Source organism: Betta splendens, chromosome 13, assembly GCF_900634795.4.
Source record: "Betta splendens chromosome 13, fBetSpl5.4, whole genome shotgun sequence".
Classification (NCBI taxonomy): domain Eukaryota; kingdom Metazoa; phylum Chordata; class Actinopteri; order Anabantiformes; family Osphronemidae; genus Betta; species Betta splendens.
In genome coordinates, this window is record NC_040893.2 from 21002317 (window position 1) to 21015747 (window position 13431).

At 42.0% G+C, this 13431-nt stretch overlaps 1 protein-coding gene across 2 annotated transcripts; it reads left to right on the top strand.

The window, feature by feature from the left end:
• The first annotated feature begins 603 nt into the window (after positions 1 to 603).
• On the top strand, positions 604 to 10869 carry LOC114868293 (heterogeneous nuclear ribonucleoprotein L-like). Of its 2 annotated transcripts, none has more exons than XM_029171751.2 (14): positions 604 to 760; positions 2472 to 2587; positions 2767 to 3004; positions 3188 to 3273; positions 3518 to 3614; positions 3782 to 3854; positions 6444 to 6476; positions 6893 to 6964; positions 7129 to 7376; positions 7536 to 7657; positions 9456 to 9657; positions 9728 to 9785; positions 9970 to 10080; positions 10282 to 10869. In XM_029171751.2, exons 1-14 carry the CDS (start codon positions 605 to 607, stop codon positions 10338 to 10340), a joined length of 1671 nt encoding a protein of 556 aa, XP_029027584.2. In that variant the 5' UTR covers position 604; the 3' UTR covers positions 10341 to 10869. The 2 variants fall into 2 exon arrangements, with proteins under 2 accessions (XP_029027584.2, XP_029027585.2); XM_029171752.2 differs by having other exon boundaries at positions 6896 to 6964.
• Positions 10870 to 13431: the final 2562 nt, after the last annotated feature.

Genomic DNA, 13431 nt, shown 5'->3' on the forward strand with positions numbered 1-13431 from the left:
TGATTCGTTGACCTTAGTCCTGAATAGAAGCTGTTTATCGTGTGTTAATGTCTGGTATGTTTTAAAAACATACAGTGCATAGGTTTTGATTCTTTTAGGGCTGCATTAACAATTTTCTGTTCTTGGCTAATATGTTAAAACAGTTAATTTAGAATAAACTTCAACGTACCAGTATTTTATTAAACTCCTTCTATTTAAATAGGATTTTGATGCGGTTTACTACAGATGCTGATTCTTGACAAAGAAACAGGCTAAGAAGGAGGCAGTTGAGTTCTCTAGTGTCAACAGATTCTTTGTATGTGAAAAATAATCCTAAAATTACATGTTTATAATAACACTGGATGTTAGATAATTAAATGTATCTGAATAGAACAATAGTATGTGCAGTCGTATCTTGAAAGTGAAATGAATGAAATTATTACAACTCTAATCTGACTTTTACCCAAATCCGAACTAATTTGGTCTTTTTTGTGTTCACTTCTGAGTTCCGAGTCAAACATTTTTACTCGTTTTCTTCACCTATGGGGTGGTTGTGAAGTCACCAATCGATTGACAGCTGTCTGAGCCTATGAGAACACAAAGAAGCTTTAATGGGCGGGGACAGATGAAGCTCGTTTTTCTTGACTTTTCCATCCGTTTCTGTTCGTCGTCACTCGTACCATCCTTTTTTAACCGGGACAACATGGCTACTGCAGCGAGCCGTTACTACAGCGAGGACGGCCGGGCAACCAAACGACAAAAAACCGACGGAATGGCCACGGTGAGTATGTTCTGGCTGAGCTTCATGAAATGTTAGTGTTGAACGCGTTAAACAAATCGGTTCTGATTTGATTAATTCAAGTCCCTGTTGGTACTAAAACCACCACGGATAGCTTGTGCGGTGGGCCGCGAAGCTAGGCACGTTTAGCAGTGTCGTCAGTATGTTGCTATCTTTATTGTGTGTATGTGTGTAGTTTATTTCAGCTATACACCCACAACTAAAAAGCACAATGTCTGGTCCCTTAGAGGCAGTTTTGTGCGGAGCTCCCGACCGGGCCTCGTCGGTGCTCGGCTTTGTTCTTTCCCCGATAAAGTTAGCCATGTGCTAGCTGCGAGCTAACGCTTCGCACTAATTTGGCTAATCGGATAACGTGATTATGTCTCACCTGCGTTTTGTGTATGGTTAGTTAAATGCTATCCTTCAGCACGCGTAAGCCTGATTTAAACCAACCTATGTAGCTTTTGGGAGAAACGGACAAAACAAGACACCAACAGGAGAAGCGTCACGAATATTAAGGGCCCACCCCTCCGGCCTATGTTCACTGTGTAGCCTTGGTTTCCATAACCCCCGAATCCCTGTAACCTGGGGAGGAACCGGGACGGAACCGAGACGGGACGCGACAACAAACGGGCAGTAAAACATGATTAGAGCAGCACATCGAGCGCGTTAGTGTGTGTGCGCGCGTGCGTGCTTGTAACTTGCCACATTCCAGAGTTTTAGAGCGTAGGGATTTTAATTTGCCAATTTTTAATTTAGCTATCTTGGTTCACAAGTGGGACTAGGTTTAATATTTTGCTTGTCTGAGATTTGACACGTTATTTTGATTATCGATTTAACGGGTCGGTTACATTTTTGATTAATCAGATTTAAAAAAAAATCTTGATATTTTTCCTTATTAGAATTTGGAACAAATTTTGTTTTTGACTCTTTAGATCTCAGCGTTTCAATAATAAAACGTCAATATACAAAAAATATAAATAAACAAAGCAAGCATAGTGTTTTGTTCCAATGTGAAGATCTGCAACAGCTCCAGTTAACCTGACTGTGGGCTAAAGAACAAGGGAGAACATGTAAACTCCACAGAGGCTCCTTCTGGCTCTGAGGCAACAGTGACGTGATGATGAACAAGCAATTATCACCGCTGCTACATCCGGGACTCCAGTGTTTCATTTTTACATTCTCCTGTGTGGCTGTAGTATTTACAAACCACCAGCTGAACTTTCTATGACTTACAGGTTAATGTTGTCTTTGTTTGATATTTAATGCTCATATGAAGAAATTAGGGCCACTAGCTCAGAGCAATACACCGGGTAGGTAGCCATCTGCCTCTACCGGTTCGAGTAAAGAGATAATAAGTATAGGCAGCAAACAAATGGTCAGGTTGTTTGGGTCAGCAGCTCTGTCTTCTTGATAACTGTAGAAGGGAAGTGAGAAGTAGAATTGCAGCTTATGCGTAGAAAAATGGAGTCTGTTGGATCATAGAGCTTCCTACCATCCATGCTAGTTTTAATTAAGACATTTAAGGTTGTAACGTAGAAGGTTTGGTTAGGTAGATTTGTGTAACCATCCTCCAGCTCTTCCGGTGGAACTCCAAGGCATTCCCAGGCCACCTGAGAGACAAAGACCCTCCAGCGTGTCATGGTTCTTCCCTGGGGCCTCCTACCGCTGTGTAACCGACCATTTTATTAATTCTATACCTTCTCTCCCACAGGGATATGAAGATCCACACAAGACTCTCCCATCTGTGGTGGTCCACGTCCGTGGACTAGTGGATGGTGTTACTGAGGCTGACCTAGTGGAGGCTTTACAAGAGTTTGGGGCAATCAGGTAGAGAAGGAGTTTATGCAAATTGTTATTGTCGATTATCTGAAGTTTTATATGCAGTTTTAAAACATGGGCCTTTTGACAACAACTTGTTGAGGAGTGTAGCTGTGGATTAACTGTACTCCTAAATTTGCGGCAAGTTGCATTTTTGTTCTGAATGTTTCATTGCTGCTGTTCTCCAGCTACGTGGTGGTGATGCCCAAGAAGCGCCAGGCTCTGGTGGAGTACGAAGACATGAATGGCTCCTCTACAGCTGTGACCTATGCTGCAGATAACCAGGTTTATATTGCAGGCCACCCAGCCTTTATCAACTATTCCACTAGCCAGAAGATCTCCAGGCCTGGGGACTCTGATGACTCTCGAAGTGTTAACCACGTTCTTCTGTTCACCATCATGAACCCCATCTACCCCATCACCACGGTAACGTACAGAAGATTTGGGCTGTTATCATAAGGGGCTGAGGGCTGATGTCATGTTCATAAATGTTTTTAGTGAAGCTATACATTTTCTGAACTTGTCTACTTTAGTAATCCCAGCATCAAATGCCTAACACCTTTTTGTCTTTTTGTAGTTTTGATTTTTCTTTTTAAATTCTTTCTAAAGGATGTTCTCTATACAATTTGCAATAACTGCGGTCCTGTCCAGAGAATTGTCATCTTCAGGAAGAATGGCGTCCAGGCCATGGTTGAATATCCTTTTTGTATGAACTCTGTCTGACACATGGCTCACAAGTGGGTATCAACAAATGTTTGTGTGTTTTTAAGACATGGACTGCTTTTTCCATGTGTTCAGTCAAGTACTCTGGCGGCAGTTTGAAACCTATAAACCTTTAGAGTTAATTTCACTACACCAGGCTGAAAATGCTTGTTTGTAGATTGTTAGAAGGTTAAATAACGGACAGAGCTGAAGACTGGTCCTTAACCTAGTTATTACGTTTGATTCTGTGCCAAGTGCCCAGCGCGCCAAAGCATCACTCAATGGTGCTGATATCTACTCTGGCTGCTGCACGCTGAAGATAGAGTACGCCAAGGTACCGCGCAACACAATCAGCGACCCTGCATGCTATGCTAGTGTTTTTACATGGATAAGTATTAGAGATTAATGAGCCAAGTGATCATTCAACCACATCACTTGGGTTTGTTGTGTTTTGGAGGCTACAAGCAAAGTAAAGCTCTGTGTCTGTCTGTCCCTCCTTAGCCCACTCGCCTGAATGTGTTCAAGAATGACCAGGACACCTGGGACTACACAAACCCCAACCTTGGAGGACCAGGTACTACCTTAAATACCTGAAAACACAGCCAAACATTTGCTGAGCTCCACATGCTTTATAGTTGAGAAGCCTGAACCTGTCGAGCACCTTACTGCCGCTGTGGGGCGTTGGAAGCAAGAGAGGCAGCTCCCTTCACTGATAATGCCACAAAACAGACACAATTCTAGAATATGTCCAATTTGGGGTTCTAAGGAGAACATGAGTGGCGTTATGACTGAAGTGTTGCTTTGGGGTTTTTCTCTTTACACTTCTCAGAATCCACTGTGATCGCGGTTAATATGCAGCTGAGGTCAAATTGGTATTTAGTCATGAGATCAGGAAAGTGAAATATAAGCACATGGCTCAAAAACATAGTTTTTTTTGTTAGGAATGTTTAGGGGTTTTTTTGTTGTTGTTGTTTTTTTTTTAAACCAGTGATTAGATTTCCTGTGTTGAAAGTTGAGCCAGCAGATGGATGTAGTCTTACATTTCATGTCTATTCTTAAACACGTGTTGTCTTCATTCCAACATCTGACTGACAGCCGTCAATTGTTTTAGATAATTATACAGCTTTTATACTTTACATTTTTTAAAGATCTAGTTTTGCTTTGAATAATTTAATTGTTTCGTGAGTCTTTAATTGTAGCAGTCATTTAGGGTTTAAGAAGGTAATAAATACACACACTTCGCTTAGTAAAGGAAGTAATTATGCTTTTTCTACTGTTAGCCACTGGAGTCTAATTTTAATTCCCACCCACACTGATGCTGTTTTTTTTTTTTCACTGCCATAAGTCCTAGCATCAAATTCCGTTTTTTTGTTTTGTTTTTTTTTTGTTTTTTTTTTTTTATTTTGGTGAAGAGTGGTTTTGTGGGGACAGAGAACAGAGGCATGGACCAGCATCAGTACAACAACAGAACACTGTAACTCCTCATCTCCTAGTAAATCATTCGTTTTCGATCAGTGAACAGACACAGGAACCTGCGTGGTAAACACATGCTGACATCACCAATCGGCTGCCAGCCTTCCCAAGTACCCACTTCTTCAGTGAGGACACAGCCATTCTCATACAGACGTCCAAATGTCTACAAGTGCCTACAAGACACCACCCACTGAACACGACGATGTAGGACTGATACCCCACTCATTCCTCACCTTCGCCACGAAGACACCTCACACTTGTAGAGGGTGTGGAGTTTCGGCACTGAGCTACGCTTGGTCCCTCCCCCTCTTTGACCATCCTTCTTCTCGCACCCATTTTGAGACACATTGAAGCAGGCCACAGTTTGCATCTACAACCCCCCCCCCCCTCCCCCTGTCAACACCAAGTGGAGACTAATACCAGAGAAGACACATCCATTTTTTTTGTTGTTTTTTTTTTTAACGCCTGGGCCCTTGCTTTACTGTTTTGGGCCATATCGCTCTTCACCAAAACAAAACATTTGAACAACACACAGATGCTGTAACGACTGATCCAGTAGACGACTCACACCCCGAAACAAGCTGTAGCCAGTCACACTGGAGTCAACACAGGACAACTGATGAAGACAAGACACTGCTGACAACACCATCAAGCACACTCAGCCAGGCCCATTTCGCCTTTGTGTTTCCTCCCACATGGAATTCAGCTTTTCTCTCTTGCGCTTCCTCCTCATCTTTACCTCCTCCTGGTTTTCTTACTTAATGCATCCCTGTTTAGCGTCCCTTTGAGTGCAGCTTTTTAAAATACTCTACATATATATTTTAGTCTTTAGAACCTGTGTAACACCTTCCATGTGATGCAGGTTTGGCAATTTGCGGCTAAGAGGAGCCAGCTTCCAACAGAAATGTTCTCTATGGCAGCCTCAAGGTCTACCAGTGGGTGCTAAGTGGACTTTTCCAAAAAGGATCAAAAAGGATGGACACAGCAGCCAAACAACCACCAATGGACCTTTCAACTTGATGAATCGAAGACTTGTTTCTCCATAAGAGGAAATGGATAAGAGTATGGATGAAATGAATTGAGTGGTGGAGCTGCTGCTGCTGCTGCTGCAAATGTCGTCCTCCCACTGTTTGTAAGACTGCAGTAAGTAAATCCAGCCCACCCTCAGGGGACATAACCGCACAGCACCACATGACTGCAAAGCCCAGCACCCAACATGGCTATACGACTGACATGACACTTTCTGGAACAGGCTGTTGTTCACTCAGCCGGCCTTTCTAATCGCACTAAAGTCTAATGAATGTTGTCTTGTTGCTCCGTTGGGAATTTATCTGGTTCTTTGGACGTGTATTGTTCTTGTTATTACATTTTTTTTTCTTCAATCCGGGGCAAGGCTGTGAATTCAAGGCTGTACAGTGTGCTCGGCCCATGACCAACCATGCGTCATGGGTCAATCACACACAACACCTGGACAAGGGGAGCGTTTCCTCCACCAGCCACAGTGGCTACTGGTGTTGGTCAGGTTGCATTAAGGCGGTGTTGTTACTTTCTGCCTTTAGAGCCGTCACAGCTGTTGGTCAGGAGTGCTTTCACTGCATCTCTTGACACTTTAATGGAGGTAATTTAAAAAAATGTCATCTATTAACCTGGCTTCTGTCTTAAATGTGTGTGGTTATTGTGCATTGTACAGATGGTGATGCAGATGGTAACGGAAGCAGTGCAGGTGTGTGTCAGCATACACTTTTGAATTTTTTCTGACTAGTGACGTTTATTGTAGTAGTGTTTGATGTTTTTGCCTTTCTCACATCTAATTCATCTCTTCCCACCTCATCTTTGTCCTCACCCCATGCGTTGCAGCATGTTAATGTTACATTGTCATGCCTCCCTCTTCAGTCTCCTTAACTAATGTCAACACTCTGCTCGCTTTTAGCGTTTCAGTTTAATTGCTGTAGCCCGTCTGGAGGCTCGACCTGGGAATGCATGTTTCCTAAAATCAACCCAGATAAAAAATACAAAGGTTGTGCAGAGGCAGGCTTTAAACATTTCAGTTGACCATAATGTAAATGTTTAGGCATTGTCATGTATATTTCAGACAGTCTCGAGTTGTCCCAATTATGTCTCCGCTTCTTGTGCTCATAGAAGATGTGAATGCAAACCCCAACAAGCGCCAGAGGCAGCCTGCTCTGCTGGGAGACCACCCGCCCGAGTACGGTAAGGCATAAACGCAGTGGCTTCTATATACCTGCTGTTTATTTCTAGAAGTTGTGTTAAAGTGGAACATTCACTTGAGTTGAGCAATCTGTTCATGAATAGCTCCATCATTTATTTATTTATTTTTAGTTTTCCTACAGTCTTTGTTTTGCCTCTTTGTTCAGGAGGTGGATACCATGGCTATGATGAAAGCTACGGATCCCCACCGTACGAGGGTCGCCGCATGGGCCCACCAATGAGAGGACGTGGGGGAAGAAACTACGGGCCGGGCTATGGACCACCTCCCCCTCCTCCTGGCGAATACGGTGCCCATGCTGATTCTCCAGTGGTCATGGTGTATGGCTTGGAACCGGTCAAGATGAATGCAGACCGTGTCTTTAATATTTTTTGTCTCTATGGCAACGTTGAGCGGGTCAGTATCTGACCAACACTGACTTTATGAAGTGTCTGTTTAGCTTCAGTTGTTAAATTCACTGGTAGATTAAATAAGAATTTAAGCAGTTTTAGGGTCTACTGCCAATTGCGTGTTTGACCTGGACTAGTTGGTCTTGTTTGGTTACACATTCTGCAGGTGAAGTTCATGAAGAGCAAACCTGGAGCAGCCATGGTAGAAATGGGAGACTGCTATGCAGTGGATCGGGCCATCACTCACCTCAACAACAACTTTCTCTTTGGGCAGAAACTTAATGTGTGGTGAGTTACTGCCCGGTTGAAGCATTTCACTTGTCCAGTGGTGAGCTCCAGACTTAAGTTGGACTCAAACATGTGTTGAAACGGAGTAGTAGAAAAGTGTAGAATAACGTCTAAAATTTGAGGCTGTTTGACGCAGATGGTACCTCATCTATTCAGAGCTGAGGGTTGTTTGATGTAATTTATCTCACAATCCACACACACACCACAGTTTTTGTTTTTGCCAATGCCAATTGTACAATGCATGGAATGTTCATTTTTATGGGGTGGGATCGCTATTTTTAATCAATCAATTTGCGAGCGCACTTTAATGATTTAATGTTCAGATTTGTCATGCTTTCTCTCAAAACCCTTCCTTCACATCTGCTCGCGCTAAGATTTACTCTCCTCGAGTTCAAATCTATATTTGCGCCCTCAGATTTCTCGTGCACTCGCTCAAATCCTCCTCGCCCTCGTTTCTGCTGCTTTCCTTCAAAACCTCTCACGCTCTCTCTCTTGCTTCAAAGACGTCTGATAATCCTATCAAAAGTCACCGGCCAATCGGAACTGCTGAACAATGACATTTTCGCTTACTTTTCCCATGCGAAAAAGAGGCAAAGTGAAGTCTTACCAGTTCGGTGTATCAAATGTCAAAGTCAACCTACAAAGAATTGCAATTACTCTTAACCCCCATACTAAAAATTCACAACACAGACCACAAATCCAACCCCCCCGCCTCCCCAAAAAACAAGACAACAGAAAGAGTGGACTAGTACATCGTATGATGTTATGACACGTTCATTCTATTTTTTTGTGAAAGGTGATCTGTTTTTTTATTTAAGAATAATTTAACTAGGTACAGAGAAAATAACTTCATCCGAGCCATTGGTTGTTGATGTCTCACAGAGAATTGGAACATGATGAAATAAAGCTGTCACCCTATAAAGTCTACGTGTAGGTCAAGCCCCACGTCAGCACCACGTTTAGATCGTTAAACAGATTTAACCAGTCAGACTGATAAGTGATCAGTTGTTATTGCAGCTCATCGGGTGCAGGGTCAGGACAGACACCAGCTCAAGTGAATGGCAACAGCGGCAGATTCTTTGTGCAGATCCTTTTGGTCTCACCTCTTTCTGCGGCTAGTGTAGGAAATCGAATGAAACATTTGTTTAACATCTGTGTGGAGAATGAAGTCACCTTGGACTCAGCTCAGAAAATGTCAGATTTCCCACTTAACTTTTAACATGTTTAATTTCCCCTTTTACCTTCCACACTTATTGAAACACTTCAACGGTTTCCTCCAGTGTAATAAACGGGTGCTGTAAGTTAAACAGTTTTGCTAAACGGGTTGAAATATAATCAAATTTTATTTATGAATATTGTAGTGTCTAGTCAAAAGTCTCAGCTTTACTGTCCGATGACCCTTTATTCTTTCATTGCTCAAACCAACGTAAGAGCTAGATTGACAAACATACATCGTATAACAAAATAAAAATCACATTAGACCGTTAATGCTTTGTATCCACTAGCGTTAATTTATTTACAGTTTTAACCAAAATACCATCAGTGTTCCTTTTTTACGTTCTCATTGCTTCTCTTCCGCATGGGAAAGGTAAGCGTCACGTCATTGGTCAGCAGGCCTGGCCTCCTATTGGCTGGTGACTTTTGATAGGATTGTCTTGGGTCGTAGAAGCGAGAGCAAATGAGAGACGAATTGACAGCGAGGATTTGAGTGAGAGTGCTGGAAATCTGAGCGCGCAAATCCATACATCCCATACATTTATACACAACTCCATACATTTGCAATTATCTCCTCCTGCAGTGTGTCCAAGCAGCAGGCCATTGTTCCTGGTCAGTGCTATGAGCTTGAGGATGGTACAAGCAGTTTTAAGGATTTCCACGGGTCCAGGAACAACCGGTTCACTTCACCTGAACAGGCAGCCAAAAACCGCATTCAACACCCGAGCAACGTGTTGCACTTCTTCAACGCCCAGCCAGATGTCACTCCAGAGGTTTTCTCTCAGGTCTGTGGAGGGAATGTGAATGTGTGTTTTCATCAGAATGTGTTCTTCACTAATGTGTTGTTCTTTACAGATTTGCGATGAAATTGGTGTGAAGTGCCCTGTCAATGTAAAAATGTTCACAGGAAAGAGTAAGTTGTTTGTTTTTTGTTTTTAACGGCTCTCTGTGCTGACAACTGGAAACTTCAATAGCAAATCGTGTCATGCAATAGACAACAAGAACTTGACCAATGTTGTTTACAGTTTGGTTAAATGTTGAAACGCCTCTGGTATAAGGGGTGTTGGGCTCTAAGGCTTGACTGATGTAACCACCAGGTGGCGCTGCTCCCAGTGACCGCAGTGCTTCAGGTCTGCTGGAGTGGGAGTCCATCAATGATGCCATGGAGGCTTTGGCCATGATGAACCACTATCAGATGAAAAACGCAAGTAAGGCCCTGTTTGACCTCTGTGGTGATGGGAAGGTTCCTGCTTTTTGACTGTTATTTTCACAGACACACTCTGCACAACTAATTGTATACTATAAATAATAGAGCTCTCCAAAATCAATTTTCTACCACCAACTGATCAGACATCAAATAGACTTTGCCATGAGTCCTCTGACTTACTTTATTTCTGTCTTTGTTCCAGCTGGTCCGTACCCCTACACCCTCAAACTCTGTTTTTCCACTGTTCAGCACGCCAACTGAGCCCATCCACGTAGCTGCTCGCTCTGCCCTTCCCATGTTCATGTACTTGAATCATGATTGGGATAAACAGGTTTTTAAAGAAAATGCCTCAGATGCTACCATCACAATTTGATTCTTCAAGTCCAAACTCCCATTGTTTGTCTGTTAAGCAGATTTAAAAAGAAAATGCTTTTGATATTTATCCTACAGATGTGGTTTCTAGAGTGTCAGTACCTTTTGTGTCTTTGATATTAAGTTGTCCTTTTTACTTTTCTATTATGATATAACAGTAAGCTGTCAGAAAGCATATTTGAGAGACTTGGTTTTATGCTCGGGTGGTTCAGTGGCAGTTAAAACATGGTTTTGTAAAAGAATTGGGTTTTGAAACTTTTATTATAGCTCAGTTGTTTTTGTTTTGGATCCCCCCCACCCCCACCTTTTTTTTTTTTTTAAATTGCTGCCTATTCAGTTTTTTTTTTTCTCCAGGTCTGAAATGGAAAATGGAGACTTGTTTTGTTCTAAGAAAATTAAAAGTAGGTTTCAACTTGAAGTTATTGTGCCAGTGTCTCCTTCCAAGTTTAAGGATATGACACTTGCTTTGATCTTTACAATGACCGACTATTAAGCCTCTTATGAAACACAGCATCTTGCTCTGTTACTAATAACCATATTGAATTATTAATGTTTTATTCCCACAGTTGAAAATTGCACGGGACGACAGCAGAGTATTACTGAAATGGACAAAGCTACGCACAGATACTGGAGCATCTGGATGCAAAGTGTCCACAGAATAAGGATGCAATTACTAAAGTGTCGTTGGTTTGGAATCCTGGGTAATAATTATTGCACAAGTTAACAAAATGATATTGATAAATTTGTTTATGTAGACACATCTATGTGGAGAGATACCACCACCCACTTTATTAGGTACACTTGGCCACTGCTCGTTAATGCAAATTTCTAATCAGCCACTTACACAGCAGCAACTCAGTGCACTTAAGCACGGGGAAGAAAAGTAATTGATGTGACTTGGAACGTGGCATGGTTGTTTGTGACAGACAGGTTGGTCAACCCTTTACTACTAAGGCGTACCTCATAAAGTGACTGGGGATGTAGGTCTCCACAATACTACAAGAAGGCATGATAGCAGATGCGGAGGACAGCTACAACACTACAAATAATATATTTTGATGTAAATCGATTTTTCATAAATATCTTAAAACATGGGGAACAACAATTGGGCACAATAAGGGATAATCAAAAGATAAGTATTAAAGTAAAAATATTAAAACAATACAGCTAATAATGTTCACAGATGATAAGCAACTTGAGCACTAAAACAGCAGAGAAATTCTTGAAGTAAATTCTACCAAAAAAAGGTAGGAAGTACAACTGTTCATTAGCATATGTGGATCGGATATTTGTGCAGACGTAAAATCAAGTTTACAATACTTGAGATTCCTGAATCCAAGTTGTGTAAGTAATAAGTAACATGCATAAGAGAAAGGGGGAATGTTGTTCAAGGACATCTAGCTATGAATATCATCCCAAAACCTCTTTACACATGCACTGTTCTGTTACAGCCAACATCTTTACACCTTTAACAACAAAGAGGACTAAACAGTTTTAGAACAAAATTATCCAGGGTTTGAAAGTGCATTGTGTGTTTGAGAGAGCATCAGATGAATGACACGAAGGAGGGAGTGTGTGCATGTTTAAAAAAAAAAAAACTTAGTTCCCCCCGGAGGGAAATTATTGTGCATACGTTGATCGCTGTCACAGTTGGAGGTACACTCAAGAAGGAAGGGAGGTTAAAAATAAGAATGCTAACACATCTACACACACATCTAATTACTAGCTAAAGTTGTATTATACATGTTATTGCATGGATGAGGATCAACCCTTCCAGACAGAGGAGGAGTTGTACAGGCTGATGGCACCGGTAGGAAGGTTCTCCGCTGGCGTTCTGTGGAGAACCTAATACTGATCAGCTGTGGCTGAAGGTGCTCCTCTGTCCAGCCACACACTGTGTGGGGGTGGAGGTGTCGTCTATAGAGAGGAGTTGGACCAGCATCCTCCTCTCAGCTACAGCATGTAGGGGGTCCAGCTCCACCCCCAGAACAGAACCAGCCCTCCTGATCACTTTGTCCAGTCTGTTACTGTCTGTACATTCATGCTGCTGCCCCACAGACCACAGCGTAAAGAATCTTCAGCTCCTCAGCCAAGCTGCATTTGTCTTTGGTAGTGAGGTTAATATACACAGTTATATACAGCTACACTTGTTTTTTATGTTTTTGTGTACAACAAAGTCAAGAGACCATTTATTTACTTAAGCATCTGTTGAATTTGCCGATGACACCACCCTCATCGGCCTCATCTCTGACGGAGATGAGTCGGCCTACAGAAATGAGATCAGTCTGGCGTCTTGGTGCAGCACTAACAATCTGGAGACAGTGGGAATGACACTGCCATCACTGAATCCATCCTCACGTCCTCCATCACAGTCTGGTTCGCTGCAACCACAGCCAGAGACAAAGCCGAACTGCAGCCGTTAAACACGACCACCTCCCGTCTCTTCAGGAGCCGGAGACAGGCAGCCAGGATTGTAGCCGACCCCTCTCACGCAGGACATTTTAGGAGAGAGTTCTAAAATTAAAGCTTTAATTAATTTAGTTGTATTTATTTATTTATTCATTGTAAACTTACTTCCAAAAGTATATTACAGTAACAATTTTGTATTATAAATTTTTAATATATCAGTTTAATATAGCATTCAAAACAACATCAATGTACACATCAACATACACATATTGCATCAGAGAACACAGAAGTATAACTAAAAATTAATGTACTTGGCAATAAGTTGACGTTGAACATATAAAAATAGTGAGTTTGTATTACTTTGAAGAGTTCTTCAGAGGCCAATTGTATGCTCGGAATTTTTATTCTGTAGCAATTGTAGAGATTTATTATAGTGATGATGGGAGGGTCTTAAATCTGGATCTGTGGATGTCAAACTTTCCCATCATGACCATTTGTTGACAAGTTGTTATTGCATTGGCGCTTGTCCCGCCCAGACGATACCAACCACGTGACTTAGCAGTACATAGCG

What these genes read in the sequence shown, in the direction of transcription:
- LOC114868293 (XM_029171751.2), top strand. Translation starts at nt 605, where the DNA reads ATGAAGCTCGTTTTTCTTGACTTTTCCATCCGTTTCTGTTCGTCGTCA. An exon ending in CCCCAACCTTGGAGGACCAG is followed by an intron (nt 3,855 to 6,443) that starts GTACTACCTTAA and finishes TGCATTGTACAG; the next exon opens with ATGGTGATGCAGATGGTAAC. An exon ending in CTCCAGAGGTTTTCTCTCAG is followed by an intron (nt 9,658 to 9,727) that starts GTCTGTGGAGGG and finishes TGTTCTTTACAG; the next exon opens with ATTTGCGATGAAATTGGTGT.